The following is a 26,718-nucleotide window of genomic DNA, read 5'->3' on the forward strand; positions in this document are numbered from 1 at the left end:
CTACTCTAACAAACAGGAGTTGCACAAGTGGAAGCGAAGAAAGTAGCCAAGTGTGCAGAGCAGCTTCACTCTGGATACGGAACAATGCTGACACTCTTCATAATTTGTTCGGGGGAAAGTGGCAAGCTACAAAGCAGAGGCTGGATAAAGCTTCTTTGTATATGCTTATAAGGCCCTCACTGCTAATACTTTTAGCCTTAAAGCTAGACTAAAGTCCAAAAAGGCATCAGACTTTAATGGGATATGTCTGTTGTCAAGACCAGGAAATGAAATTAGCACATGCACCTGCCAAATACAGGGTAAACGTTGTCTCTAGTATGCAGGTACACATTTCAGGTCACTTGCCACCATGGCAGGTAGTTTCCCCTTATTTTCAGATCTATTGCTTTTTAAAGAGCAATTCCTAAATTACAATAGTCAAATATTAGGGTTACATAAAATATTCCGTAATTCTACAATCTGGTATACCATTTACTCAGTGCTTACATTTATAAAGATTCTATGTATGTATTTCTGAAGTGGCAGACAAAAAAATTGACAGGCCAGTACAATTGTTCAGTGACCTGCCACAGAAAAGAAGAATACGCTTAATTTCAGACCCTGATAATGGCTATCAATTTCTTTGGTTATGTCCTACAATAGCAAGCTTATAAGGCTGAATACCAATCAAATAACTTGAGTTTGAATAAATGCAAATGTTTTTTATGCAAGCCAATTGGAGGCAGTATAGACCTGCTCAGTGGCTTGTGTTTGGTCAGCTAGCAGTAGTCATTATTTCTGGATGTTGAGTGAGTCCTGATGGGTTTTATGTGAAGCACTTTGAAAATGTCCCTTGTTGTTGAAATGTTGTCCATTCAGAACATCACAACTGGCTTTAATGAATATAATTATGCTCTGAAAAAATGTTAAATGTGATTTTTGCCTCTCTGGTGGAAACTAATATGGTTATATCTTTAAAATGGCAAAGGACGTTTAAATACTAAAAGGCCGCACGTTTCTTTCGCCTCAATTTCCCAGAAGGCCATTCGGCAGCGTCACCGCGTGTTGTTGCGGAAGTGCCGGTGAAATGCTGTGTTGGTAATTCTCTGCTCTGACACAGACAGTTGTATTCATTTTCTTCAGAGTAGATATTCCTTTACAGGTTTTGTGTTCGTAACGCCGTCGTATACAATAAAAACAACAACCTGTCAGTTATGGCCGCTCTAAAATTCGCAGGTATGGACGACACAGACAGTGAGGATGAGTTACCTCCCGGATGGGAAGAGAGGTCCACGAAAGATGGCTGGGTCTACTATGCAAAGTGAGAGCAATCCTTCATCTAATGTGTCAACACCGATATGTATGTATTCAGGAGTTTGACTTGTTCACGACCAGAGGCACACATATAACCTAGGTGTTCTCAGCCTGCTGCTAACACAGCGTGCTAGCTCACGATACACCAGTTTAAATAAGCTCTGATATCTGAGTTGATAGCATGGATTATTAAGTCCATGAGCGCACATTAGCAAGCTGTTTAATGTGACCATGCTGTAGCTGCAGTATATGTGGTTCTGGGGCTCAGAGGATGTGCAGTGAGAGGCATAACTTCGTGATAGAGTTACACTTTGAATATCACATCCTGAATCTCTCATCAGTGGTGGGACAGGAAGAAGACAGCAAAAGGTTCTGTACCTCGAAAATGTTAAACATTGATGGTTGGAATTTCAGAGCAAACATGGCATTTGCATTTTATCTGGGTCTTTACACCAATGTCTTTCATAGACATATTAGACATATCCAAAGTTGGTTTGCATTTCCTAGTTGAGAGGCTTTTTTTGTCTTTTGTTATGGTTTTGTTTTGTTGTATGAACGTGTTTTGTGTCCTTGGTATTTTCCTGAATTGCAAACTTTTGTAGTTATTTGTAATATTTTATCTCGTCTGCTGTTATGATTGTGTGTAGCTTTTCGCTAGCAGATTTTTTTGGGTTGTGTTATGTAACTATATGTATTTAATTGTGTTTTGTTCTTTCTTGTAATGTACAACATTGACTTAAGGCTGTAGATAAAAATGAACCTCTTTGGGTTAAATCTGGCACATTAATGTCACATTACATCACGTCAATGTGTGTCCACAGTCTCAGTATATAGGTAGTGTATTGAAGAAAAGGTACATATTTTCATAATTCTTTTGTCTTTGTGTCCCAGCCATGATGAGATGAAGACACAGTGGGAACACCCGAAGACGGGAAAGAAAAAGCGTTGTGCTGGAGGTTTGTTATATTCATTTGTTCTTCAGGGTCTTACTACATATTTATATCTGCTTGAGGTCCAGACACATATACAAGGCATATGGGAACGTTTTCAAATGGGCATTGTATTCTAACCATACATACAGTACTTTACAACTATCGGATTTGGGGGCTATTTTTTTCCCCCTCAACCTTTGTTGTGATTCTTATGTAACTATCACTAGCGGCAAAGATATTAATTTAGTTCTTATGGAGTTTTCTTTTTTCCACAGATTTACCGTATGGTTGGGAGCAAGAAACGGATGAAAAAGGACAGATGATTTATGTTGAGTAAGTAGTTTGATGATTGAACCTCTCTGTTTGCTTAATAGAGGAAACAAATGAACACATTTGTTTTGCCTCACAGGATATCCTGTACTGTACAAATCTGGGATGAACTCTCTATTATAACATCCTATTTTTCTCTCTCATTTTCAGTCACATTAACAAGCGGACCACCTATTTTGACCCACGGCAGGCATTTACAGTAGAGGATGTTGTGGTGAAGCCAAAACGATATGATGGAAACACTGCTGCTCTTGAGATCCTGCAGGGTCAAGATTTCTCCGACAAGGTTGTCCTCATTACTGGAGGCAACTCTGGCATTGGTGAGTTTCATAAAACCCTAATATGTTTACCAAGTCAATAATGTTTTGTTATAGCTATACAAAAAAAAATGCTTGTGTGTAGTAAAGTGTGCTTCCATGACAATACCATTAGGTGGTGGTATTACACTTTTGTAGAAGGGGGCTTGACAAGAGCCTCTCCGCTCCCTGCAAGTCCCCATCTCTCCACAACCAGACATTCATCAACATTAGCCTCCAAAATGATACACTTAGACTCAACAAATCACTCGTTAATACTGAACATGATTGTATTGAAGTTCATTAGCTGGGCTGAATTGGATGTCATTGTTAACTGTAATGAATGGTGTCCATTTGTACCCAGCAAATGCATTGCTCACTATATAATCGTCTGGAAACAAATGTATTTCCCTTTTCCTTTAGTTTAAATTAGCACAAGTAGTGGCCATTTATTCAGACTTGCTGCTTTGTTCAGGATAGATAATGACAGCATGAGGGAAATCAAATAAACATAAAATTGTTAATTGTCTTTATATTCAAATTCTTTGTCCCAAGGAAAGTCACAGCAGTTTAATTGCTGTGTGTGTATTAAGAGATGCAGCACTGTAGTGTAGATTTACAGGAGCCGGGGGGACCCACACTGAGCTTGTGAACTTAAATGCCTTCCTGACCTTGATGTTCTTCCATCTATCTGTCTATTTATCTATGTGCATGTTTAAGTAGTCATATATATATATATATATATATATATATATATATATATATATATATATATATATATATATATATATATATATATATATATATATATATATATATAATGTCCCAGATGAATCAAACTTGAATGTTGGGGTTGTGCATGGAGAGCTTGTGTAGAGAAATTCAGTTGTGTCAATGTTTCACCTAAGGTATTGACTTGCACATAAATAACTACAGTGAACCCCCCCAAATGTTAGAGGTACCTGTTTGAATTTAAGAAAAAGGAAAGATAATGCTAACTTAAATGGCTTTTCTGCCAGTCACTCCATCATTATCTTAGAGAACAATGGAGAAGGGAAAAGATAATGGCACTCTGTCAATGTAAGAAGACTGTCTCTGAGATGCTCTGAAATATCTGCTGAAATATTGTGGATTCTGAAATTAAGCAAAATGATTTGGTCTTTCCATTAAAGGGCATGAAAAACAAATGATGTAGGGAGATAAATAAGACAAGTGTGTGTCGTTTTCACCACAAGAGGGCACATGAGGTCCATGATGTTGTTGCTGTTGGGGTATTAAAAACGTTATCATATTAAGTGCTTCACATGCGCTGGTTTTTGCCTCAGTTTAAAAACTATATAATGAAAAAGATAATCCACATTCAAGATTTGTTGTATTCAGTTTATGAAAATGTGTTCATCTGAAAAAAAACCCAGCTTTTCTCAAAAGAAAGCATCAAGTAGCTACAACGCACAGACATTTTTATAGTGTGTGAATGCTTAATAAACCCATATTAACATAACCTTTGTTTTACTCTACCACATATTAAATATGCAGCCCCCATAATTAACAGTATTCTAATAGTAATTGCTACTACTCGTGTGCTCCTTTGACATTCCACTAGTGAAATGTGGTTATGCCAATTGGTTGGACCCACTTAGCATTTTAATGGCATCAATAGTGTTTTAATCCAAGTGTCAAGGCTATTTCCATTTTCTTCAGTGCTTATTTCCCCCACAGGAAATGTGACATTTTTATTACTAATGGTGGGATATTATTTAATTAGCAAATTTACATTTCAGCCCTTTGATTTAGTTCTTAATGTACGTTAACATGAAATGCACATATATGAGTTTATTTATGCATGAAATGTCATAGTGTCTGGTTTTGTGACCAGCTTTGAGGCTCTTTGCAATAGTGCTGGGAGGCGAGACAGTAATGCGCTTTGTCTTGCCGATGTGATCACTGAGCCCGGTTCACAACATTAGTCTTCCTCTCTCTGCTTTCTTTTGTAAATTAAAAACCAGTACCAACCTGAGTGGTGTTTGTAATTGTGATAATGGAAATGAATGATCACAGTTTCTGCCCCCCCACTATTTCTCCCTCTCTCCCCCTTCTCTCTAAAGGTTTTCTTCCTCTTATAGACCTGTGGTTGTACACCTGTACCTCTGCATTGATTCCTAAGCAGCTTTGACCCAGGCCTGAGCCTCCTATCCATCCCCATTACACACTCCTGCTCTGGCTCTAATTCCCCTCCTATCAACTAACTCTCAAGTTATTTACTGGGAACCATGGAACAGTTGTCCTTAAAGGGCCATTGTCGTGATATCTCTGGCACTCACTGGGTTCAGAGACAAAATACTTACTTTTTTTAGAATGAGTTCTATGAATATAGAATAAATGCTCAACATTGTTTTTAGAATTTTAAATCTAAAATTGTTATTGTTTCTTTTCCCACACTTATCTTTACATCTGAAACCTAGGTTTAAAGTCTCCTAAATATGTAGTTCTGTTGAGGCATGACTATATTTGTATTGTGCTGTCCTTGCACATGCAGTCTTTTTCCTGGGACATCTCTTTAGGGACCTTTAACTACATATAGATGTGTCCCCCTACCTGGGGAGCAGCGTCCGTCTTAGGCTTTTACAGCAGGTGCCATGTTGTCAGCATAACGTATGTTGAGTAGCGGTCAGAAATAACATATTGACACTCTGTCTCACTTAAATAAAATATTCATGTTGACAGAACTATTGTCTATGTCTATTTCAATTGCAGGTCAGTATACCTGACGTATGGCAGAACTATGTTTAGGGGCGATTTCACTTTTAATAATGATTTTTATTTTTTATTTCTAGAGCTTATATTATACAACTTTTATTATTCAACATTCTGAGTGTTAATTATTTTTATGTCGACATGTTTAGAATTGTATCTGAACTTTTTGGGCCCTTTTTGTACAGGGGCTTGTTGTGGAGCAATACCTTCAGCTGCAAAGCTCTACTCAATCTAAATGCACAAACTAGATTCCACATGGTATTGCTGTTGAGGGTCAGGGTCAGTGCTGGAATAAGAAGCAGAAAAGACACAGGCGGTCCAGACAGGGAATAGCAAGGATTTGGAGAGGAGCGTTCCCATAATGTATCCGTATCTCTATGCATTGTCTCTGCAGTGTTTTAGGACTTTGAATGTTATTCTTATTCATGAAAGACTAACATTGTTCCATGTTTTTGTTGATCCCAGTGTTGTGTTGGGAGGATTAAGTGTCAGGCCGGTGCTCTCCTCTCTCTGGATGGAGAGATCCCTAAGCATATTCAGTGAGTCGCAGAGCTGGGGGAGCCTCTGTGTGCAGATTAAACCCATAGCCTAGCTTTGTGGCTGATCATTAGATTGAGGCAGATTTGTTAAGCATAACTGCCATTAAATTGGCTGCAAAGCTCTGGTATTTACTGCGCTGCTGTTTATGAATAAGGACCCCCTTAAAGACCCGCGCAGCGATGCGTTAAACCCGAGCCTCGGTAAGGAGGGAAATGCATTATTCATAGTGGGAGGAATTAGATGGATAAAAAGATGTTCCTGGTGAGGGTGGCATGCGGTGCCTGTGTCTCTGAGCGTCTCTGAGTGGCTGCGTGTGGTTTAGATGACATCCAGAGTGCATCTGTGTTTATATTCAGGAGTCTGATAGTATTTTGTGTGTGTGTCCGCTGGGGGAGCGGCCGGCCCGTGTCCTGTTGTCTCCTCCGTGTCAGCTTGTGAACTGAGCCGCTGAGGAAATCGAAGGAGAGTTTTATTTTTTTTCTCAACGGGCCTTTCATGTCCTCTCTGATGAATGTGTTTATTGGCTACATAATGAGAACCAGTTATGGTTGGTTAGTCAAATTATTTAACTTTATTAACCTTGGATGGAATTTGCTATGCAGACCCAAACTGGTGTAACATGCAAAGAGTATTATGCTGGAGGCCAGCAGGGTTCAATAATGATTACAGCTCTAATATAATACAAGTGAAGTGGTTAGAGAGAGAGGATGGAATACATATATGTGCTTAAAGGCTGTAGGTAAAATGAAAGAGTACTGGGTTATTGTGTGTAGTCAAGTAGTTTATAGACCTATCGAGTTTACAGTCTGCGTATGATGAGGGGATGAAAGTTACATGATGGGGGCGATTTTGATGACAGTGATGAAAATAGCCCCAATGCTCAGGAGTTATGTGCATGAGCCGGCTTCTGGGGTCTGTGTTTATCCTTCTGCATGTGTGTATTTATCAAGTTTACTGGCTGCAGTGTGTGTGTGTGTGTGTGTGAGGTACTCAGGTAAGGCTGGCCGCAGGAGGAGCAAGGGTGACCAGGGCGACGTGAGGCCATGATGAGAGATTGTGTAGGGAGTTGGAGGTTGACACAGAGGGTCAGAGAGAGAGAGGGAGGTGGGTGGGTGGGTGGGTACTAGATAGGGCTGCATGGATGGTGTGACAGCAGTGGGGGGGTAGAAGGCGGGGATAGGAAGGAGGCAGAAGGGGACAGGGAGGGGTAATAGAACCACTCCAGTGCTCTCGCCTGGAACAGCTCAACCTTGGGCTGTAATTACAAACAATACATCCCACTTTTGGGGTGACATCTCCCTCCTCTTGGACTAATGGTGGGGAATTAGAGGGGATCTTAAAAGTCAGAAAGAGTGTGTGGTTCCTCACTTCTTGGGGAAAGAAATGCACAGCGGCAGCAGGAACAGGTGCACTGAGCACGAGGACAGTCAGAGTTGTCCTGTTTCTAACTGTGTTCACTCATTCACTACTTTCTACATAAAAGTCTATAAATACTATATATTGAGCTGTAAATCGATATTTTGAACACTTATGAATCAATAATTTTCCATCATCACATAACTGTAATATTTGCATCTATAACATGTGGAATTGTTCACTAAAAGTATTGATAATGGAGAGAAAGAAGGAAGAAGCCTTATTTTGCAAAATATATGCACAGATACGGGTGCTTAGTGGCATAAATAATAAAATAATAACAATATCAGGATCATATGTTTAATATTTATCAATAGTGTAAGCAGCATCCCGTTATTCAAGTTATTTTTTATTGTCATATGCACAGTTAACAGACAGTTACTCCGTACAATGAAACACTTTGCTAGGTCCTCCTTCCACACAGAATTACAACAACAACTTAAAGCTTAAGGTAAGAATGAAAATGAAAATGAAGAATTTATATTTAGAATTTCATGTACATATTTATCACATCACTCCCTGCTTCTCATCTATTTCTAGAGATACATCAGTATGGACCTCTTGATGCATGAGGCAGAGCTTGAAATGTGTCCCAATGTCATCTACTCTGCCGATCCAAGCCTGTGCTGTGTTCTCCATGTATGCCTGCATTCGTGAACTCACTTCTCTGCATTTTACAGCTCCCCTTCTTTTTTCCTTTATTACTTCTGCTCACTTTGGGAGGCCTTTTCAATTTATTGTGGATTTCAGGGTCTCGCAGAAAGACTTGCTTTGGACGCTACTTTTTTCATTCCATTGATGGCACTATTGCTGCATTTCACAGCAGGTTATTACGCCTCAAATAAGATTGCTGATGGTAAATGCACTAAATAGTAAATAAGGCGGGATTTTGGACACGGCCATATAGTTGGAGGTGGTAAGATGTGATCTTGGGGTAGAATTTAGGAAGTGACAGTGCAGTGGTATTATTGGACGACATGGAGGGGGACTGCCACTTCCATGTGATCCACATCTCCCTCAATAAATATACAAATTTATAAACAACCAACTAACCAATTCAATTGTATGCATCAGGCTGACTGCACCAAATGAAACTAGTCAGAGATGCACGGACATAAACTGTGTAATTACTAGTCACATATTTTTATCATATTATTCATTGCTCTAGAAATATAACACACAACATATTTTTATGTTGTGTGTTACAGTTAAAAAACTGCCATATAATTCATTTGGGTGGGGGGATATGTAGTCTGTTTGTGATCGGTGTTGCTCTTGTGTTTTTTTTTTTTTTCTCACAGCACAAATTGAGCTCCGTCGAATGGGGATTGTGGGAACCATGTCTGTTTACCCACAGGTCTTGTAATGATCTGAATTGACTTCTGTTTGCCCAATTGTACTATGGAGCTTATTTTAGTTAAATGCCTCTTTGGATGCAGATCAAGAGAGAGAAGGAGCAGGCAGCTCCGTTTGCCAAATAAACACGTTTACTGACGAGGCTGGTAATGATCTCATTACATTGAGCCAATACACCTGTGTACGAGGGGGATCCGGAGAGGGGCGGCGGGGCAGGGAGGACAAACAAAGCGTGAAATCACTAAATCACACTCATTATTGGGGGATATCAGTAGGGCCAGGATCCTAATGTACCATGAAGAGCATTCACTGCTTAATGGACATTTTACACAATTTTTTACGAGTTTTATACATTACACTAAAACACATTTTCAACAATAGCTGAGCCACTTACTGTATTTCTGTAACGTTGTGAATCTTCAGATTGAACAAGCAGACAAGCAATGGATCTGCTTTAACCAGGCTGAATTGTGTAACTTAATTTCCCAGCTTTTTCTTCTTCTTTTTTTTACCGACTCGTTGTCTGCTTAGACAAAAGAACCTGAAATATCATTACAGCCCAGCATAACAGTCAGGCCTCCTGTGTGTTATAAAACAGCTTATGGCGTCTGTCGATCCACCGGAGCAAAAGAAACCCCCGTCTGACCTCTTGTCATGTTCCCCCATCGGCGTACGGAGCTGAAACAGACTCTCATTGTTGTACACCTGACCAGGAACTCGTTTCAGTGCAGCCCTCTCTACCGGCAACACGGGTGAGAGGGCGTGGAGTCTCTGTTACAGCAACGCCACTCTCGTTATTTCACAATTAATGTCAAGCCCTTGTTATTTGTCATTGGAAATACATGACTTCGGTGCTGCTGCTGTTGTTGCTGCCATATTCTAATTTGTTCTCCATTATGGAAAACACTGGCGTCGATTAATTTCACTTTCATGGTTTGTACACACAACAAGTGAGTGTGAGGTGTTGTTGTTTACCAGCAGCCAGTACTCTTGTCCAATTTATAAAGGCAAAACAAAATGATGGCATTTTTTTTTCTCATTTGCAAATTTAGCTGCTGCTTATAGTTTCTGGTACATTTTAAATATGCTGTGATCTTAATGAAAAAAGCACCCTTAGTATTTCAGAGTTCACTACTATTATTTTTCATTATAGTGAAAATGTTGAATGACATTGAGAAGACATTTTGTGACATTTGTCTTCTACAGCTGCTCCAACAGCAAATTCAAAGAGCATTTTTAGAGTCTCATGTTGTTTTTATTTTCATTTCCATTTCCTGTGAGTGAAATGATCTCCGTTCAAAGCCACAGTCCCCTCCATTACACCTAATAAGGTATCATATAATTTAATTCCATGCTTCACTTGTCAGAGAGGGCTTCCAATCCGACTCCAATTTTGAGTTTTAATAGATATTAGTCCTTAACACTCTCCTCACAATTAGGCCTCCCAGTTTCGCTCCTAATGAAAATCAGATTAAGACATATAATCTAATTACAGTTCATATTAATCTACCCTCTGATACACTGCCACTCAGACCCTCTCTGCCACAATCAGTCATTGTGCCCGTCAGTGAGGATCCTCCCTCTGTGCAGTATTTGAGTGTATCTGACTGTGGTTTGTATTTACTGTTGAGGTGGGACTGAAAGATGTGAGGCCGCTCGGTGCCGTTGAACTTTGAAGGGTAGTAAATGTCACAGGAAATAAAAATGCGGTGAAGAAAAAAAAGTTAATCTCATAAATTAATTCAACCTATGGGTTGAAATGACCCATTTAGACTTGTAATTTAGAAATGAACTTCTCTCCCTCCATCTACAGTTTTTGTCAGTTTTATCGTGACTACATGATTTGGATGGAGCCATGAAGTCTAAGGCTGATAAATTCTGTGTGTATCCGCGGACCTCGTTTCATGGGATAACGTCCTTATCAGAGGCACTTTGATGTGCTGAAATATCACACCGAGGTTCAGTTTGAATGTCATGTCTGTTCGATTGTTCATCTGACTCCCTCCATTACAAGCCATGTTTTCATAATTACTGTCATCACTGTATAATTCCCGACATTATTAACAGCTGACCTCCGTTCTTCCAAACCGGCGTGAGCAGCGATACCTTCTTGAGAGCTGGCAGTCGGATCCAAAACTTTATCTAAGAAGAGAGGAAGAAGTCTTGAACCACAATAATTCAATCAGTTTCATCACTTCAGAGAGAAATGATTAACTCCCTCTACTAGACCACTGGGTTACTCAATGAAAGAAATTATATGGAAAATTGATAGGGATTTTAACTTGCACACCCACCATCACCGCCCCCAATACCCCATTAGATTCAACCCCTGAGAATCAAAGTTATCTTCAGAAAAAACTAATCTTTGAAGCATTGCTCGCTTTCATTCTTTTTTTTTTCTCCTCTTCATGTCTCTGTCTGTCTGTCTGTCTGTCTGTCTGTCTGACTGTCTTACTGATCGTGTCTCAGGCTTTGAGACAGCCAGGTCTTTTGCTCTTCATGGTGCCCATGTGATCCTGGCGTGTCGAAACCTGTCCCGGGCCATCAAGGCAGTTGGCCTCATTCAGCAGGAGTGGGTAAGTGGCAGTTGAACCTTTAAGAACCCCAATATTATCCCAATTTAAGTCTTGTGATATCAACCATTTACACAAAGAGACCAACAATGAATTGATCCCACTTACAAGTGATGATTTTGCCGCTTTTTGAATTCACTCCATTTTCTCAGTTTCTTTCTTGAAAGAAACCAAAATGAGACCAAATGAAGCATCTTAATATAGTGAACAGTGTTATATGTTGTTCAGATAGCAAAGCTCTATTTCTTTTATTTGTGGTTGTTAAATGAAAATACTCTTGACTTGCTTCAATGTGAACAGCGGATGTGTGGTAAAATGTATTACATTAATTCACGCGTCAGTGACATTAAATAAATTATCCATATTCATGACTCCCATGTGAAAGAGAAACCCTTTATTGATTGAGAGAAAAAGTATTCATAGGTTCTCACAAACTGCCTGCACATTTCCCAGGAAAAGAGAAGAAACTTCTTTATGTCGCCGTGTGAGAGAGAGAGAGCGTTAAAGAGGGGGAGAGTGAGAGAGAAAGTGAGAGAGGGCATCTGATAATTACCTGAGATTATTGCGCTAATATCGCTGCGCTTGTGACGCGTCCCCAGATTTACGAGTGTGGGAAAATAAACAAGTGAAATGTGGGTGCTGGAGCAGAAAGAATAAGCCATTAGCACTGGGTTGATTACAGAGAGCAGGACTTGGAGACGAAGGAGAGTGAGTGCTCAGTGCAGATATGGAGAGAGGGAAAGAGAGAAGGGCTGAGAGGGAGGAAAAGAGGGAGACAAACACTTTGAGCGAGAGTAGATCTGCAGTGTTTAAACTCACCCAAGTCTCTAATTGAAGTATGCCCCTGGGGCTGTTAGTGCTGCTCCACAGTGCGAAATCCAGTGTACAGATCTATTAATGTAACTGCTTTGTCTAAATGAGTGAGGAAAAGCTCTGATCCAAGTGCCAGATTTTGTAGTCAAATTGATTTTCAAGCTTCACACCTGCCACAGAATTACCCAAGATGTTGTTAAATATTTGGGAATTATCAAATGGAAGCTGCTTAGAATGGCTTCAAAAGATAAAATGATGGGTGAACTATAGTGTAAATGATATTCCTCCCTATTTGTGTTACGTCTGTAGATTGTCAGCAAATTAAAGGATTGAGTTAAAACAGTTCTGGGTAGTTCAAACAGAGCACGAGCAGTGCATTAGCATGCCCTAAGCTCACTCCATATTTCCTTCTCAAGGAATCCCCCTCTTATAGGCTAATGAATAAAAGTCACAATATCAGAATAAATCTTTGCTGCAAATTCTTCCCTCTGGCGACATTATTAATAGATTCAGGAGAAGAATAGAGAGGAGGATTAATCTTTAAAATGATGGATGGACTCTGCTCGCCTTCCCATGCTCCTGCGTTAAGGTCATTTTGATAAGAAGGTATATTTTGGGGTCTTCTGTACAAAAGGTCATCATATCTACTTCCAGGTCTCTCTCAGAGTTCCGCTCTGGTTGCCAGGAGTGGAACTGCTGTCCCGATTGCACGGGACCTCTGACCTCTAACTACCTGCTTACTATTACTCTGAACTCTCTCTTTCTCTTACCTCTCTGTCAGTGTGGGCAAGCGTTGCTGTTCAGGGGTGAAAGTGATGGCTCATCTGCGGCGCAGGGCGGTGCCGTTCAGCGTAGCGTCGTGTACTGACAGTGGGTATAATGGCGGGGTCACCGATGGATAATGGGCAGGTCAGAACAACCACTGGCTGTTAGGAAGTGCAGGGTCAGGGGGCTTATCCTTCCCAGCCAGTCATACTGTGCTCTGCCAGGAACTGCTACAGTATAAACAAAACAGTGCACTTGGTTTCTGGTACTTCTACCTAATCTTTATCTCATGGAAAATATTTGTTGCTATATTTAACACATTTAACTAACACCGTTAAAACATTCATGCTTGACATTATAGATTGTTTGGCTCTTTGGAGATTGTATTACCTGTTTTTTGTTGTTTTTGCTGACCTTTTATTATGAAATTAGTTTCTTGCTGTGTTTATGCTACATACTGTTTTCATGATGGGACTTCAGCTGCATCTCCACCGCAGGCCTAATCTGCGCAGAACGTTTTTTTTTCTCTCTCTCCCTCTATTCAAGCTGCGAGGTGAAACCCCTCCAGCAGGCTCATTAGGGGAGTTTAGAGTGGCAGAGAGGGGATAAACATTTACCTTATTATTGTGTTTTACAATAAGCCTGATGCTGGTTGCCTTTATAGGGTTCAAAGGGGGCTGTTTTTACAGGCTGTGATGAAGCCACAGTAAAACCAGGAGAGGATTAACCGGCATAGATGGGTGCTGGGAGAGATGGAAGGAGAGAGGAAGGGAAGGAGAAAATACTAAGAGTGAAGGGTTTTGCACCAAAGAGACGAGTCATGTACAAAATGAGAGCCAAAATATTTGGTTCATGTACAAATTGAATTGTGTGGATTATAATACATGTTTGCATCGTATTATTGTCATAGAGCCATCAGGTGACTAGTGTGCAGATCTTCCAGCTCTGCTGCTTTTGTCCTCTGCCTTAGCTGCATGCTGTTTCCCCACAGACGCTTACCCATCCATCTCCTATTCCGCTCACAGTACAGGCAGGTTAAGTTGCTGGTTAACAACCAAAGTGTTGCCTGCGTGCCAGAGATTTATTTTTCCTGATTGCCTTTAAAATTCTGCTTATCTTTGACTCCAGGGTCTCCCTCAGAGAGCTGTAATGGACTCCCCTGAGATACAGCGGGCCAACCAAGGCCCTTGGCCCCTGAGTAGAATACAATACACACACACACACACACACACACACACACACACACACACACACACACACACACACACACACACACACACACACACACTTGTGCGGCATGGTCTTATTTTGTAATTTCTTTCCTTTTTTAATCCAAAATGCTTATTTCCCCCACTGCCCCTTTCTACAACACATGCTAATGAGATGCTTTGTAAGGGCGTTAATTAGCGAGCTAGTCACTGATTGCTGCGCTTGTTTTTGTTGTGTGTGTGTGTGTGTGTGTGTGTGTGTGGGTGTGGCAGGGGGGGTATTAATATGGCTGTGTGCCGCTGAGGAGGGTTCTGTCAGGGTCTGCTCTGGAACCAATTAGGCTAAAGCTCCACTGTCCACTGAGGATGCTGGGAGAAAAAAAAAGCCTGCTGCTTGCAATGTCAAACAGCAACATTAACACGGGCCAGAGAGGCAGAGCGAGACTGGCGGACTGAGAGCCGATAAGCAGCGGTCACTCATACAGCCAGACGGTTCCTCTGCTAGATATTAAAATCAGACAAAGAATACACTCATACCCTGTGTCACAATACTCTAACCTCCATTGTTGTCAGGCCTATTCAAGCCTTTGGATATTTAGAAATATCATACATATATATTTGGCCCCTGAGTAGAGGTTTGTGTCAAGGGTTATGAGTGTATATTCTTTGTCTGAGCTTCATATCTAGCAGAGGAATATATAAATGTATGTGTGTGTTTGTGTGTACATATATATATATGTGTACTGTAGATACTCTTGCGCTGGTTCTCATGCTGTAGGATAAGATAACATCAGAATCAGTGACAATGTTCCTCTCGAAGCGTCTGCTATATCAGGGGAAATGACTGGATTTTCACGAAGCAGAGGTGGAAAAAGTCATGAAAGACAGGCGGAAAGAAGGCAGTCTCTTCTTGAGGATGTCGGTACATAAACTGTTTTCCCATACCCAAGCATGTATGTTTACGTGTCATGGCTTACACAATACAATAGCATGAGGTGGCAAAGTTCTGGTTGATAAGTTCCACGTTTCTTATAGAAAACTACTCTCTTGCATGACTGTGTGACCACCCCATTCAGACCCCTTTCTTTGTCACAACACTGTACCTTAAACCTAAATCACACTTGTTAGCACAGGAAAAGTAGTGTGTGTGTGTGTGTGTGTGTGTGTGTGTGTGTGTGTGTGTGTGTGTGTGTGTGTGTGTGTGTGTGTGTGTGTGTGCAGATGCATGTGTGCTTGCATTTGTCCGTTTGCCCGATGCATAACCTCCTGTGTCAGGCTGACAGGCCCTGTGCCCCGCTGGCCACCATGCCATGCCACACTCCTCCCGCTGAGGCCAACAGGAAGTGACACATGTGAAATGCTGACCTGGTCGGTTGCAGCTCCCTCCAGGGCCTCAGGATGCAGCTCTTTTAGTCACTCTTCCCCTCTCCTCCCTTGCTCACTTTTTAAATTTTCAAAAAGGCCTCAAAAGACTTTTGTCCCCTTCCGTTCACCCTTTGATTCCGTACCTCTTTTCCCTCCCACAATGATTAAGGAAATTGCAGCCCATTTCCCAGGTCAGTGAGCAGGTCTGTACCATTCTTCTCTGCTGCCAGAGATCCCAGTAGATCATAGTTAGTCATTTTTTACATCTTATTACTTGCAGGATTTTAAACTTTTGCTTCTTTTCCTTATAATTATTTTCCTCATCAGATTTTGCAACTGCCTAAAATGTTTGAATGTTACGTTATAAGCTTATTTTCTCCCAAACAACCAAAACAAAAGCAACTGATATTGTCAATTGTTTTAATTAAAGCATGCACGCCTTTTTATGGTTTAGAATGCTTCATGTGGTGGTGGACTCTCTTTCATTAAAAAGCAGAGGCAAAAGTAATTTTTTTGCATGTGGTTTTGCTGACACGCCACTGTTTACACTCAGATAAATCCAGTGGAGATTGTGGTGGCGATGCCGACGCTTGTACTTAAGCGGCCCCAGAGCCCCTTTTCAGACTGTCCCAAGACTATACCGACATTACACCTGCACTCCCATCTCTTGCTGCTCTCCCAATCGTCTCCTCTAATCTCAGGTGCTCCCACTGAATCATTGACGGAGTGGCGGCTCCCCCTTATTTCCAGGGTGAGGCATTGTGCAAATCTGTTTCCTTGCATATTAGTAGCATGCGTCCACCTCTCCAGGGAGCCCTTCTCATCTCTTTTTATTTACTTATTTGTTTGTTTCCTACTTGGAACCTGTCTGCAGACTGGGAATAAAAAGGTCCCAGTTCCACTACTACAGTCTACATTGGCTTGGTACTGGAGAGAGCTGAAACGATGGATGGAATGAGAGTGGAATTGCGATATGTAAATTTGATGAGGAAACCCCTTTTCCCTCAAATTGATCCAGGTCTGATTCCTCAAACAAACGACCACACAAAGCTCTGGAACTACAATAGGATTTACTGTAATATACCATTGAGGATTTATTTACATTACACAGGTGACGGTTACAATGCAGCTCTTGGGAATACTAAAGGAGGCTTTGTGTAGTATAGACTGTTAGTATAAATGTAAAAGAGTTGAATACCTTGAGGTTTTACAGTAGTAAGTTGTGTGTGTGTGTGTGTGTGTGTGTGTGTGTTAACCCATTGTGCATCTATGTAATACTCTCTACAAGTACAGTATATGTGCATGCACGTTGCACACGCCCATCTACATGGTGTGTATTTAAATGCTTGATTATGCATTTTGCATAGCTTTGGGACATGCATCACTCTTCCCAGACTGCTAATAAAGTGACCAGGGAGATGGGGAACCTAAATGAATCCTAAAGTGCCGGGCTTGCATTCCTCACTCTCCCTCACTGCTCTGCATAGTTATTCCTGCTCGTCGTGGAAAGCTGTGCGCCGCTCGGCTCTCCTCCTCCTTATGTCTGTCTGCTACAGCCAGGTGCTCTGTCTCCTGAAGAGGTGTGGCCTGCTCCTAATTGCCTGGACCACAGTGAACTATGGGCAAATGCTCTGTGTGAAGGAGCACCATGGAGGAATAATTTTGAATAAATCACATTGTTAGCCGGGTGGTATTTTCTGCTAAATAAGCAGTTCGGCAGCCGTCTCACATGGAGGTGTGAGCGTTAGAATGACGGGTCACTTGCCATAGGTCATGTTGGGGAGGATTTAAATGATTTAAATGATGTCACTGCCACTGAAGGGGACAGGTTGAGGAAGGATGTGTAAGGCGGCACCTCTTTGTTGTTTGAACCTGACAGACTCTCATCCTTCACTCTTTCACTCTCCCCTCTGAAGGTGGGCGCATAGCCCTGGGACGAGGGCTTCTTATGATGAGAGAGGTGAGAGGTTGCTTGGATCTCTTTTACTCTTTTCCTCTCTGCCAGCAGAGAATGTTTTTATTGAAGTCTGAGAAGTGCTGACCACAGAGAGACAAGTCCAGCACACACTGTAAATGTTTTAAATCAGGAGAGGAGCCAGTTGTAATAAGCTGCAGCCAAATAGTCTGAGGCTTAGTTGATGTCTGCCAAACAAGCAAACACAGTAATGTTGAATGCAGGAACCATCTGGCAACTGGCTATAACATTTATCCAATGCTACCAAGAGCTTTTTAGCATATTTAGCACAATTTGAAATGAGCACAGCCTCTGAGATCCCACGATAAAGTTCATGAAGATGCAATTGGCTAATTAGATGTAATTCTGTGTTGGATGTCTCTTTGAGATTTTAATTGTCTAATGCTGTCGCATCTTTCATAACTCACCAAGATATATTCAGACGTGTTGGGAACTAAATGAGTATGTGTGGGTATGAACATGCTCACATTTTTGTGGCCTACACATCCATGTCTGATTGTGTTTCACATATGAGAAAAAACAAAACAGTAGTGTGCTTGCATGTACCCTGCTGTCAGTTTGTGTTTGTTGTGAAGGACCGAGGGATTGTCCGCTAATGAACAGACAAGTGCGTCACAACAAGTCATCAGCTGCCACGTCCGACTATTCTCACACCGTAAGTCACATATAAGTGCTCTCTCTAAAAGAAACGGCCCGTTAAACATTACCTGTTTAAGTGTTTATTTGCAAAACAAAAACAGAGTTAAAATTAGGATTTTCCAACAAAAAAAGAGCAATAGGTACTTGGCAATTTATAATTCTTTCCATGTATTTATCATGTATATATGTAGGGTTTTATTAAGTTATATTAATTCTTCTTCCCCAGAGTCAATATATAGCATTTTGGTGCAAAACAGCATTCTTGACTCTGTAAAATGTCTCTTGCTGATATGGCTGTGTGTCTCTGAGCCTGGTCTTGTGTTTATAGGATATCCTCTGCAGTCAGGTCTCATGGAATTGATATCAGTGAACCGCTCCAGGCATCCAAACAATCCTGCCCCAGGCACAGCTATCATTATTTTCTGGGAAGTTGTGTGCATTTGTGTGTGTGAGAGTGGGAGTGTGTACATGTACGTATGTATATGTGTGTGTTTGTATGTGTTTTGACACAGAGTTAACACTGGTTTACAACTTAATCAGTCTGTGTAACTGAATGCATATTTATCAGAGAGAAAATTCATGTTCAAAGAATCAGACCTCAGCCCATACATCATTATCTCACACACACACACACACACACACACACACACACACACACACACACACACACACACACACACACACACAGATCCACATTTCATTAGAGGGGCAGATTCAGGCAGCAGTAGATTAAAAACAACATGTGTTTTTACAGGTCCATAAATCAAGCATGGGACGAGGGGGATTCATTTAGAGAACACCAGAGTTGTGGCGTAGTTGCCCTCACGTGACTAATGCTTAACTGCGATACTTTGATACACTGCCTTTTTATTAGTTTCATTCTCTCCTGCCCCATATCAATGATTATCTCTCAGCTCACATTTGACTTGCAGAGTAGGCTCGATGTTGTGTTTATTTTAGATGAACATTTCAATGATGAAACGGCCTCCCCGTCTAACCAGTGATTAAGCCTACACATTGGCAAATGATTAGGCCTATAGAACAGTGTTAGCAGCATAATGCATCCTAATCTTACACAAGATTGATCTGGCATAAGAAGTGAATAAATAACTGTTTTACTTTATTTTCCCACCATGCAAACTGTTTTGGGATGGTAAAGCCAGGTCAACGTCTTTATTCTTTTCATCTACTGAGGTGGCTCAGCTGTGGGGATGGTGGATGAAGAGTAGGTGGGAATTATTGCTGTTTGGGTTGCTCATACTACTAAAACAGTACTAGTTTTAATGGTGTGTGTAAAGCATTCTTGCCAAGTGTTTTGTTGATCATTGATATGGGGGTACAAATGCGACGTCAAACATGCACACAACATCTGCTCCCTCTGTCTGACACATTCCTCTCAGGTGTGTTCACGCGTCAGTGTGTAACCTAATCCCCAGTTACAGTCGTCTCTGTGTGTGTCAGGGCTGGTCTCAGGCTAGAAGGCAGGTGTAATTTCCCCTGCACTAAAATCCCAACAAGTGGCACCAGGGGAGAGAGGAGCATATTACAGGTTCAAGCGGCTGCGCTCCCCTGTACCACAGAGAGCTACAGGCGCTCCTGACCTGTGACCAGGCCGTGTGTGTGTGTGTGTGTGTGTGTGTGTGTGTGTGTGTGTGTGTGTGTGTGTGTGTGTGTGTGTGTGTGTGTGTGTGTGTGTGTGTGTGTGTGTGTGTGTGTGTGTGTGTGTGTGTGTGCGTGCGCTGAGGGAGGCTCAGAGGTGTCGGAGCTGCCTCACTGTGTTTCTTTCATAGTGTAAAGCCTTTATTAGGGTACCGACCTGTTTGGGGGGCCGCAGGGCAATATTATTTTGTGTGTTCCAGTTGAGAAATGTGCGTGTGTGTGTGCGCTGTGCAACTTTTAGATAACCAGCGCTTTTTAGAGGCAGGTTAGAAGGTGAACAGGTTGGGTAAATATATCAAATAACTGTAATAAAACTTGCTGTAAACCAGTGAACACAGTTTGACCTTTAACCTCGAACTCCCTCAGTCATTATATGTAGACCACAGGGGCTCAGCTTAATCATTCTGCAGAGGGCTGGACGCCATGAGGCGCAAGCATGATGCTTCAAAGTTTCCTGAGCTTTTCTGTTCCACCAGTGCTATAACGTATTCTTTTTTTTTTCCTGAGTTGACAGTTTTAATCACTATTTTGGTAATTGACTGTCCCCCAAATGGTACGTATCCCATCATAGCTGAGCAACTGTGAGCAGCAGTCTTGTCAAACTTTGGATTCCTCCACATGACTAAGCGATGTGTAAGGAGCTCCAGTAGAAGAGTTGGATACATAGACCGTATATAAGAAGTTGACGGAGTCACTGTGACATCATCAATTGGTTTGTGGACTGTTGATCTGAAGCCTCCAGCTCTGTATTTTGTCCATCGCCCTCTTGGTTTTGTCGAGCCAGAAGTGACACGAGAGGGTTGAGCTATGTGCAATTGAACAGTGAATAATAAAACATTAGATGACACAAATGTTACAATTAACTTTCGTGAACTGAAAACACTGTGAAAGGATTGAAATTCCAAGACGACAATGTGTTCTATATTTGTCAATCACAAGGTAGCCAAGCCCTAAAGCATACCTTGCTTTATTGTCTATTTTACTCTCATCTTTATAAACACATACCACTTTCACACGTAGAATCTGTAGGCAACAGGATAATAGTTTGGCATTGGAAGCGTTTGTTTGTAGTGCCAGTAGTATTGACCAACTGCATTCAAACAGGTTTTGGTTGAATGCAGGTAAACGGTCCGTGTGGAGAGCAAAAGAGGCAGAACGCCATGGCAAAATGCAATTTGAGACCCACTGCCTGTCTGAGTATGACTTAGCTTTTTGGTGGTTTCAAATTAACAATCCGGTTGTACATCTCTCAACTCCAACTCCAGTCTCTCATCTCAAGCTAATCTGACTGGAGACGATGACCGATAATGATGAAAAGTAAGTCTTGGCCCGGCTATACTGGACCCCCCAAAATATAGCCCACCGCCTCCAGAGGCTTATCCGTCATAAGACGGCTGGCCAATGGATTCTGAGATTTTTCTAGAAATGGGACCATAATTTACGAAATGAACATGATGCTGTCTTGAAGAAAACTAGCGATTGAGACCATAAACTCATGCTTAAAATGTTTATTGAGGTAATTAATCTAGTTGCTAGATCTATTCTAAGTTGCCACCCTACAAAGATAGGCTGGTGGCGTTTTTTTTTTTTTTAAGGGAAAAAGGTTTAACAAAAGTTTACATTTCAGTAAATGTATTCACACTCGCGTCATATTGGCTTTAACACGTTGTCATCTTAGACGTGAAACAATAAGAACAATTAGGCATACATTAATGACAGTCCTAGCAACCGTTACCATGAGGATGGGGCTTACAGGACTGTTATAGATGTACAAAGTTCTAGAAAAATGATGAGATCTAATTCTCTCTTGATCATCCCGAGCTTCTTCTCCTTCGTCAGTTACAGTGATGACACACAAAGCTGCTGCAGGACAGAGTAATTTGACAGACTCTCGTCATTCCTACAGGTCTGTCTGAGTTAATTGGTGCCTCTCATCTCTCCTCTGAAGGGCACTGCTGCCTTTTAATATAGTGTCATGATAAATTAGCCCAAATAAAAGCCGACACACAGCAGTGAGTGATGAGCTTTCGTCTGTGTGAGTGTATGTTGGTGCATGTGCACTTATATTTCCTTCAGTGAGTCTGCCTCATTAATTTTTTGGGAACCAAATGTTCATTAGGTTTGAACGAATGACCAAGACGAGCCAAATAGGGCAACGAAGAGGACTGGACTGATGGGTAGAGGGGAGGAAAAGTCGTGAGAGATGAAGGGAGTGCAGAGTGTGGGTGCAGAGAGAGGTGAGGTGGGGGTGGGAGGCTAGGATGCTCATCCATTACGTCCCACAGCTGCCCAGGGGTCGGCTTCAGCAAGACTGATTCAGAGCGATCAGGTTTGGACTCCATCTCCCATAAATCCTGGCATGTGACGCTGATGGATGTGGGCCATAAAGCTTCCCGCTCTGACACGCGGAGAGCAACATGGAGAACCATGGGACAATGTGAGTGCTCCAGGTTAATGTCAACGAGGCCTGGAAGTGAAGAAGGGATGATGGAGGGACAGAAAGATGGGGAACATTGAGAGTTCAGAGGTACATAGAGGGGATTTGAGAAGAATGAGCGGGCCGAGAGCAGGACATGAAAAAGCACAGAGTTTGTGCGAACACTGTAACATAATTTACTGTGACATTTTCAATTATTTAGTTGTCATCATGTGGGATTAAACTCATGTTGCTTTGAGTGCATTAAATAGTTCAACCCCTTTTGAGACAGATAAAAGACATCTAAAATTCTTTCCCGACACCCATTTCGTAATTTATTTCCTCTCATGTCCAGAGGTTGGTAATAACGGCCATGGCCATATCATGATGTTTGTCCAGAGTATTAGTGTAATTAATTCTGTGTGTCTTTTCATTTATTCTGTTATTGTATGTCTACATGGTGTTTGATGCATGACCAAGATGAATATAGCTCATTAAAAAAGCCTCAAGATTATAATAGGGCCAAATACAGGAACTGCCGACCTGGCTAGACAGGAAATGGAGACATGTGTACTTCCTCATTAACAGAGCCCCTTTTGGGCCATAAAGCACCATCCCAACGCACACAAGGAAAATACTCTGATTAGAGGGGTGGAGGGGCATTGCTGCCCTAATGAAGGCTTCCCCCACAGTCATTTATGATATTGGTATGGGTGATATGGTGACTAGGCCTATGGGATGAGCTGAGTTACGGAGATATGGACATGAGATAGCAGATGCAGTATATTTGTATGGATGGGAGAGATGAGAGGGCCGGGGGAATGCATATCCACAACTCATTTGCGGGAGTCAGTTTTACTAGGTTGCGGCTAATGGAGATGAGCTTGTGTTAAGAGCCAGGGGAGAAGCTAATTTTACATAAAACCAAAAGAGGTTTGAGGTGTGTGTGTGTGTGTGTGTGTGTGTGTGTGTGTGTCTGTGTCTGTGTCTGTGTGTGTGTGTGTGTGTGTGTGTGTGTGGTCAGGCTGTGCTCACTTTATTCTGCCGGCTCACCAAGTGAACTCATAAACGCTGACCATCTTTTCCCATAAAAAGCTTGCTCTATCCAACTGAAGAAGAAATGACCAAGAATGACGTCACTTATCATGATCATGTTCAGACTTCAGCCTAAATTAACGAAGATTGTGTTTTGAGGGTAAACTGCACATTTCTTTTGTGCCTCAGAGTGAAAACTTTCGCTCCTACTCTCTGACATATATTCAAATTACCTTTAATAAAAAAAAAATGTTCCCACCTTTTTAATGGCATTTTATGGGCACTAGAGGGATCTTTGGTTGGAAAGTGTTAATAGGCAGTGTTTTATTAGCACAGCCTTGTGTAGAAACAGCTATTATGTGGTCCAGATAATTGGAAATACATTGAATTTATGAGGCATTATTTTTTGACCAGTGGTATCGTGCGTGCCTTCCTATCATTAGGATGGTTCATAAATAGCATGACATTCTGACATTGAAATTTTGAAGATTTGGTTGGTACTCGTTCCTCTATAAACTTTAAGGATATACAATCCTTAATATTTTAGTAATTCAGGCAGTCACTAAATGAGGATCACTTTTGAGTCAAATATTGACAACTATCTGATATTATGCACCGAATTGAAAAAGTCTTGGTGGGGAAAATAAACATGCACATCATTATAGATTTTAAGGTTTTACAAATGCCTCAGCCAAATTTTAGAATAAACCAATCCCCTCTCATCATTGCTGTCCTTCTCTCTCAGCTTCCTAATTTCTCCACTTTTTCTTGTCCCCCCCATCACTCCACCCACCATCGCCACATCGGCTACCTGAGGCCCTTGTGTCCACCTCATTCATCACCTGGGTTTGATTCCTCTGCTCCGAGAGAGAGAGAGAGAGAGAGAGAGAGAGAAAGAAAGAAAGAAAGAAAGAAAGAAATGAAGAAAGAAATGAAGAGGAAGACTAAAGGGTCATAACAAACCCTCCTCTGTTTGCTCTCCTTCTTGAGATGAATGCAGCCAGTGGAATTAATTGCACCCCGTTACTGAAGATCAGCAAGTTTGCACTGTTGGCGTGCTGATCTGCCATATGGCTGCCCACTAGGTGAACACTTTGATTAATGTTGCCCACTACCCAGTTTTTTTTCCTCTCTAATATTTGATTCTGATAACTGAAACTCAGCTCCTCATTCCAAGTCTCTCTCCATCTCCTCTCTCCTCCTGTGTCCCTTTTTGTTTAGTCTTTTGCTCTGCTCACCTGAACCATCTGTGTTTTCAGCTTAAGTTTGGCTTCCAGTCTTGCCTTCGCTTTCATTGTTGTTTTTCCACAAGCTCTGTGCGACGTGGCGTCGGTGTGTGGAGTGTGGAGTTTAAAGTATCCCTGAGATTAGAGGGAGAAAGAAAGGCCAGAGAGCGTTTGTGTTAGAGAGAGGTTTGGAGCTCTGCGGCCAAACCTCTGCGTCTTCGCAGTTGATTAGGCCCCTGGTGTGTTGAGTGTTTCTCTATTAGCCTCCTCAGCCTCTAGTCTTCTCCTGTGCACAGTGACTACTCTCTGCCCCAGAGGTCCGGGATACACACACTCGCACGCCGGCACGCAGGTTCATAGGAGGCTGTGGTCCAGGCAGTAACAAGGAGGTGAACAGATGCTGGAGTCACAATATCAATAGGGCTGAGTGTAAGTAATAATACCTTAGCATGGTTCAGCCATGAGACAGCGCTAACTAGAGAGGCAACTCTCAAGTGGAGCATTCACTATCTGCAAATCACACCATATAGCTGTGTGTGTGTGTGTGTGTGTTTGTGGGTGCACATACTCCCATTACATGTAAGAGCGAGCCTGTGTTTGCTGCAGGGGAGCAGTGGGATGGTGTCACTGCCATCATCAACTCCGAGATAAAAATGTTCTCACTTAAGGTCACAAGTTCAAGTTTTTTTCTTCTTTTTTTTTCTCCTGCTGTAATGAGGCAGCAATACAGAACACTATGCAGACATCTATGCGGGAACATCTATTACAATCACGCGGGTGCTTTGTTTTGCCTCTGTTTTATGGCCTGTTCCTGCTGCTCGTCTATTTCGGTCTTCCTCAGTCTTGTTAAGTGCTGCCATTCTCCTGTGTTTGGATGTGGCCCAGAGGGCCCTTAGCGAGACCAGGGGCTGGGAATGAGCGGCAAGCCCCGGCCAGGGGGTGCCCGCGGTAGGCTGCCGGTCCCACTAAATCTCCCTGATTACCCGGGGTGGCTGCGGTGTGATGGGGGTGTTACCAAGGTGGTGGGCTCTCCAAAGAGGCTGATTGAGATGCAAATGGAGGCCATAACTCAGGAGTAATGCAGACCTGAGCACCCTTTGCTTCGTCCGTTCCTGCTCACCTCACTCTCTCATCGGTCCCCATTTACTCCAGCATAGGAGGAGGGACTATTATTGTCTCAAGATAAAGTTCGATATTTATCATAGCGTAAGATAGGATCGAGAAATAAGGGTGAGGGCCGAGGAGAATAAGAAAGTATGAGCATGTAAATAGACGTAAGGTATAACTAGATGCTGTCAGATAAGTGTACACACTCCTGTGGATGACCACACACACACACACACACACACACGCACGCACACACACACACACACACACACACACACACACACACACACACACCTGAAGATACCAAACTCTGCTTCTGTTTCTTAGAAAGAACAGATGGACACAATAAAGTGCGAGGGACTCTGCTTGCCAGTAGAAAGGTGGAATGAACAAGGGACGAGGAGGGGGAGGAGTAATTGCACAGTCCTTTGCTGAATTGTTCTGTGGATGCAAATTTAAATCCCTCCTATTATTTTAATAATCTGCCTTTTACTGCTTGTGCTCGGATCATTTGTTTGCAAACCAGGTTATTTGGAGAGGGAGGCTCGGGGGTAATTTCATGCTTTGGAGCATTTATATCTATAACTTAATGAGGAGAGGGCCTGTTGTTTCCTGGTAATACACTGCTAGAGGGGAGCAAACTTTTTATTCTCCGTTTAGGGTACTGTTAGAGGGCAATAATGTGGGATTACTCGGATGGAATTAAGGAGCAAACTGAGGAGAGACCTAATGCAGCTTTGGGTGATAGACCAAACTTAATACTGATGTTTCATTCAGGGTTTTTTAAGTTCATGGGGTGTACCATAGGAGATGGGCTTTCCCATTTGCCCTTTTCAATAAGCTTACACAAATTTCTTCAAAAGATTTCTTCACATTTAACCATCCTCAATCCCCAGCTGCTGCCTAATTGAGCTCAGTCTGTTTTTACCCTGATGTACGTTTTCTTTTCATTCCCCACTATCTAAACTTCTTAAAATGTTTGTGCAACAGACAAACTGCAGTATGTGCATCAGTTTGTAG

General features: G+C 41.9%; 1 protein-coding gene across 1 annotated transcript in view; it reads left to right on the plus strand.

The window, feature by feature from the left end:
• Nucleotides 1-1,193: 1,193 nt before the first annotated feature.
• The window catches only part of wwox (WW domain containing oxidoreductase), a gene marked incomplete at both ends in the record, with an annotated part of 120,481 nt that continues 94,956 nt past the window's right edge, over nucleotides 1,194-26,718 (plus strand). Inside the window, 5 exons of the mRNA XM_079224341.1 lie at nucleotides 1,194-1,300; nucleotides 2,185-2,249; nucleotides 2,501-2,558; nucleotides 2,706-2,875; nucleotides 11,387-11,493. Coding sequence (XP_079080467.1) covers nucleotides 1,194-1,300; nucleotides 2,185-2,249; nucleotides 2,501-2,558; nucleotides 2,706-2,875; nucleotides 11,387-11,493 — 507 coding nt within the window. The remainder of the gene's footprint in view (nucleotides 1,301-2,184; nucleotides 2,250-2,500; nucleotides 2,559-2,705; nucleotides 2,876-11,386; nucleotides 11,494-26,718) is intronic.

Source organism: Taurulus bubalis (assembly GCF_910589615.1).
Source record: "Taurulus bubalis genome assembly, chromosome: 9".
NCBI lineage: Eukaryota > Metazoa > Chordata > Actinopteri > Perciformes > Cottidae > Taurulus > Taurulus bubalis.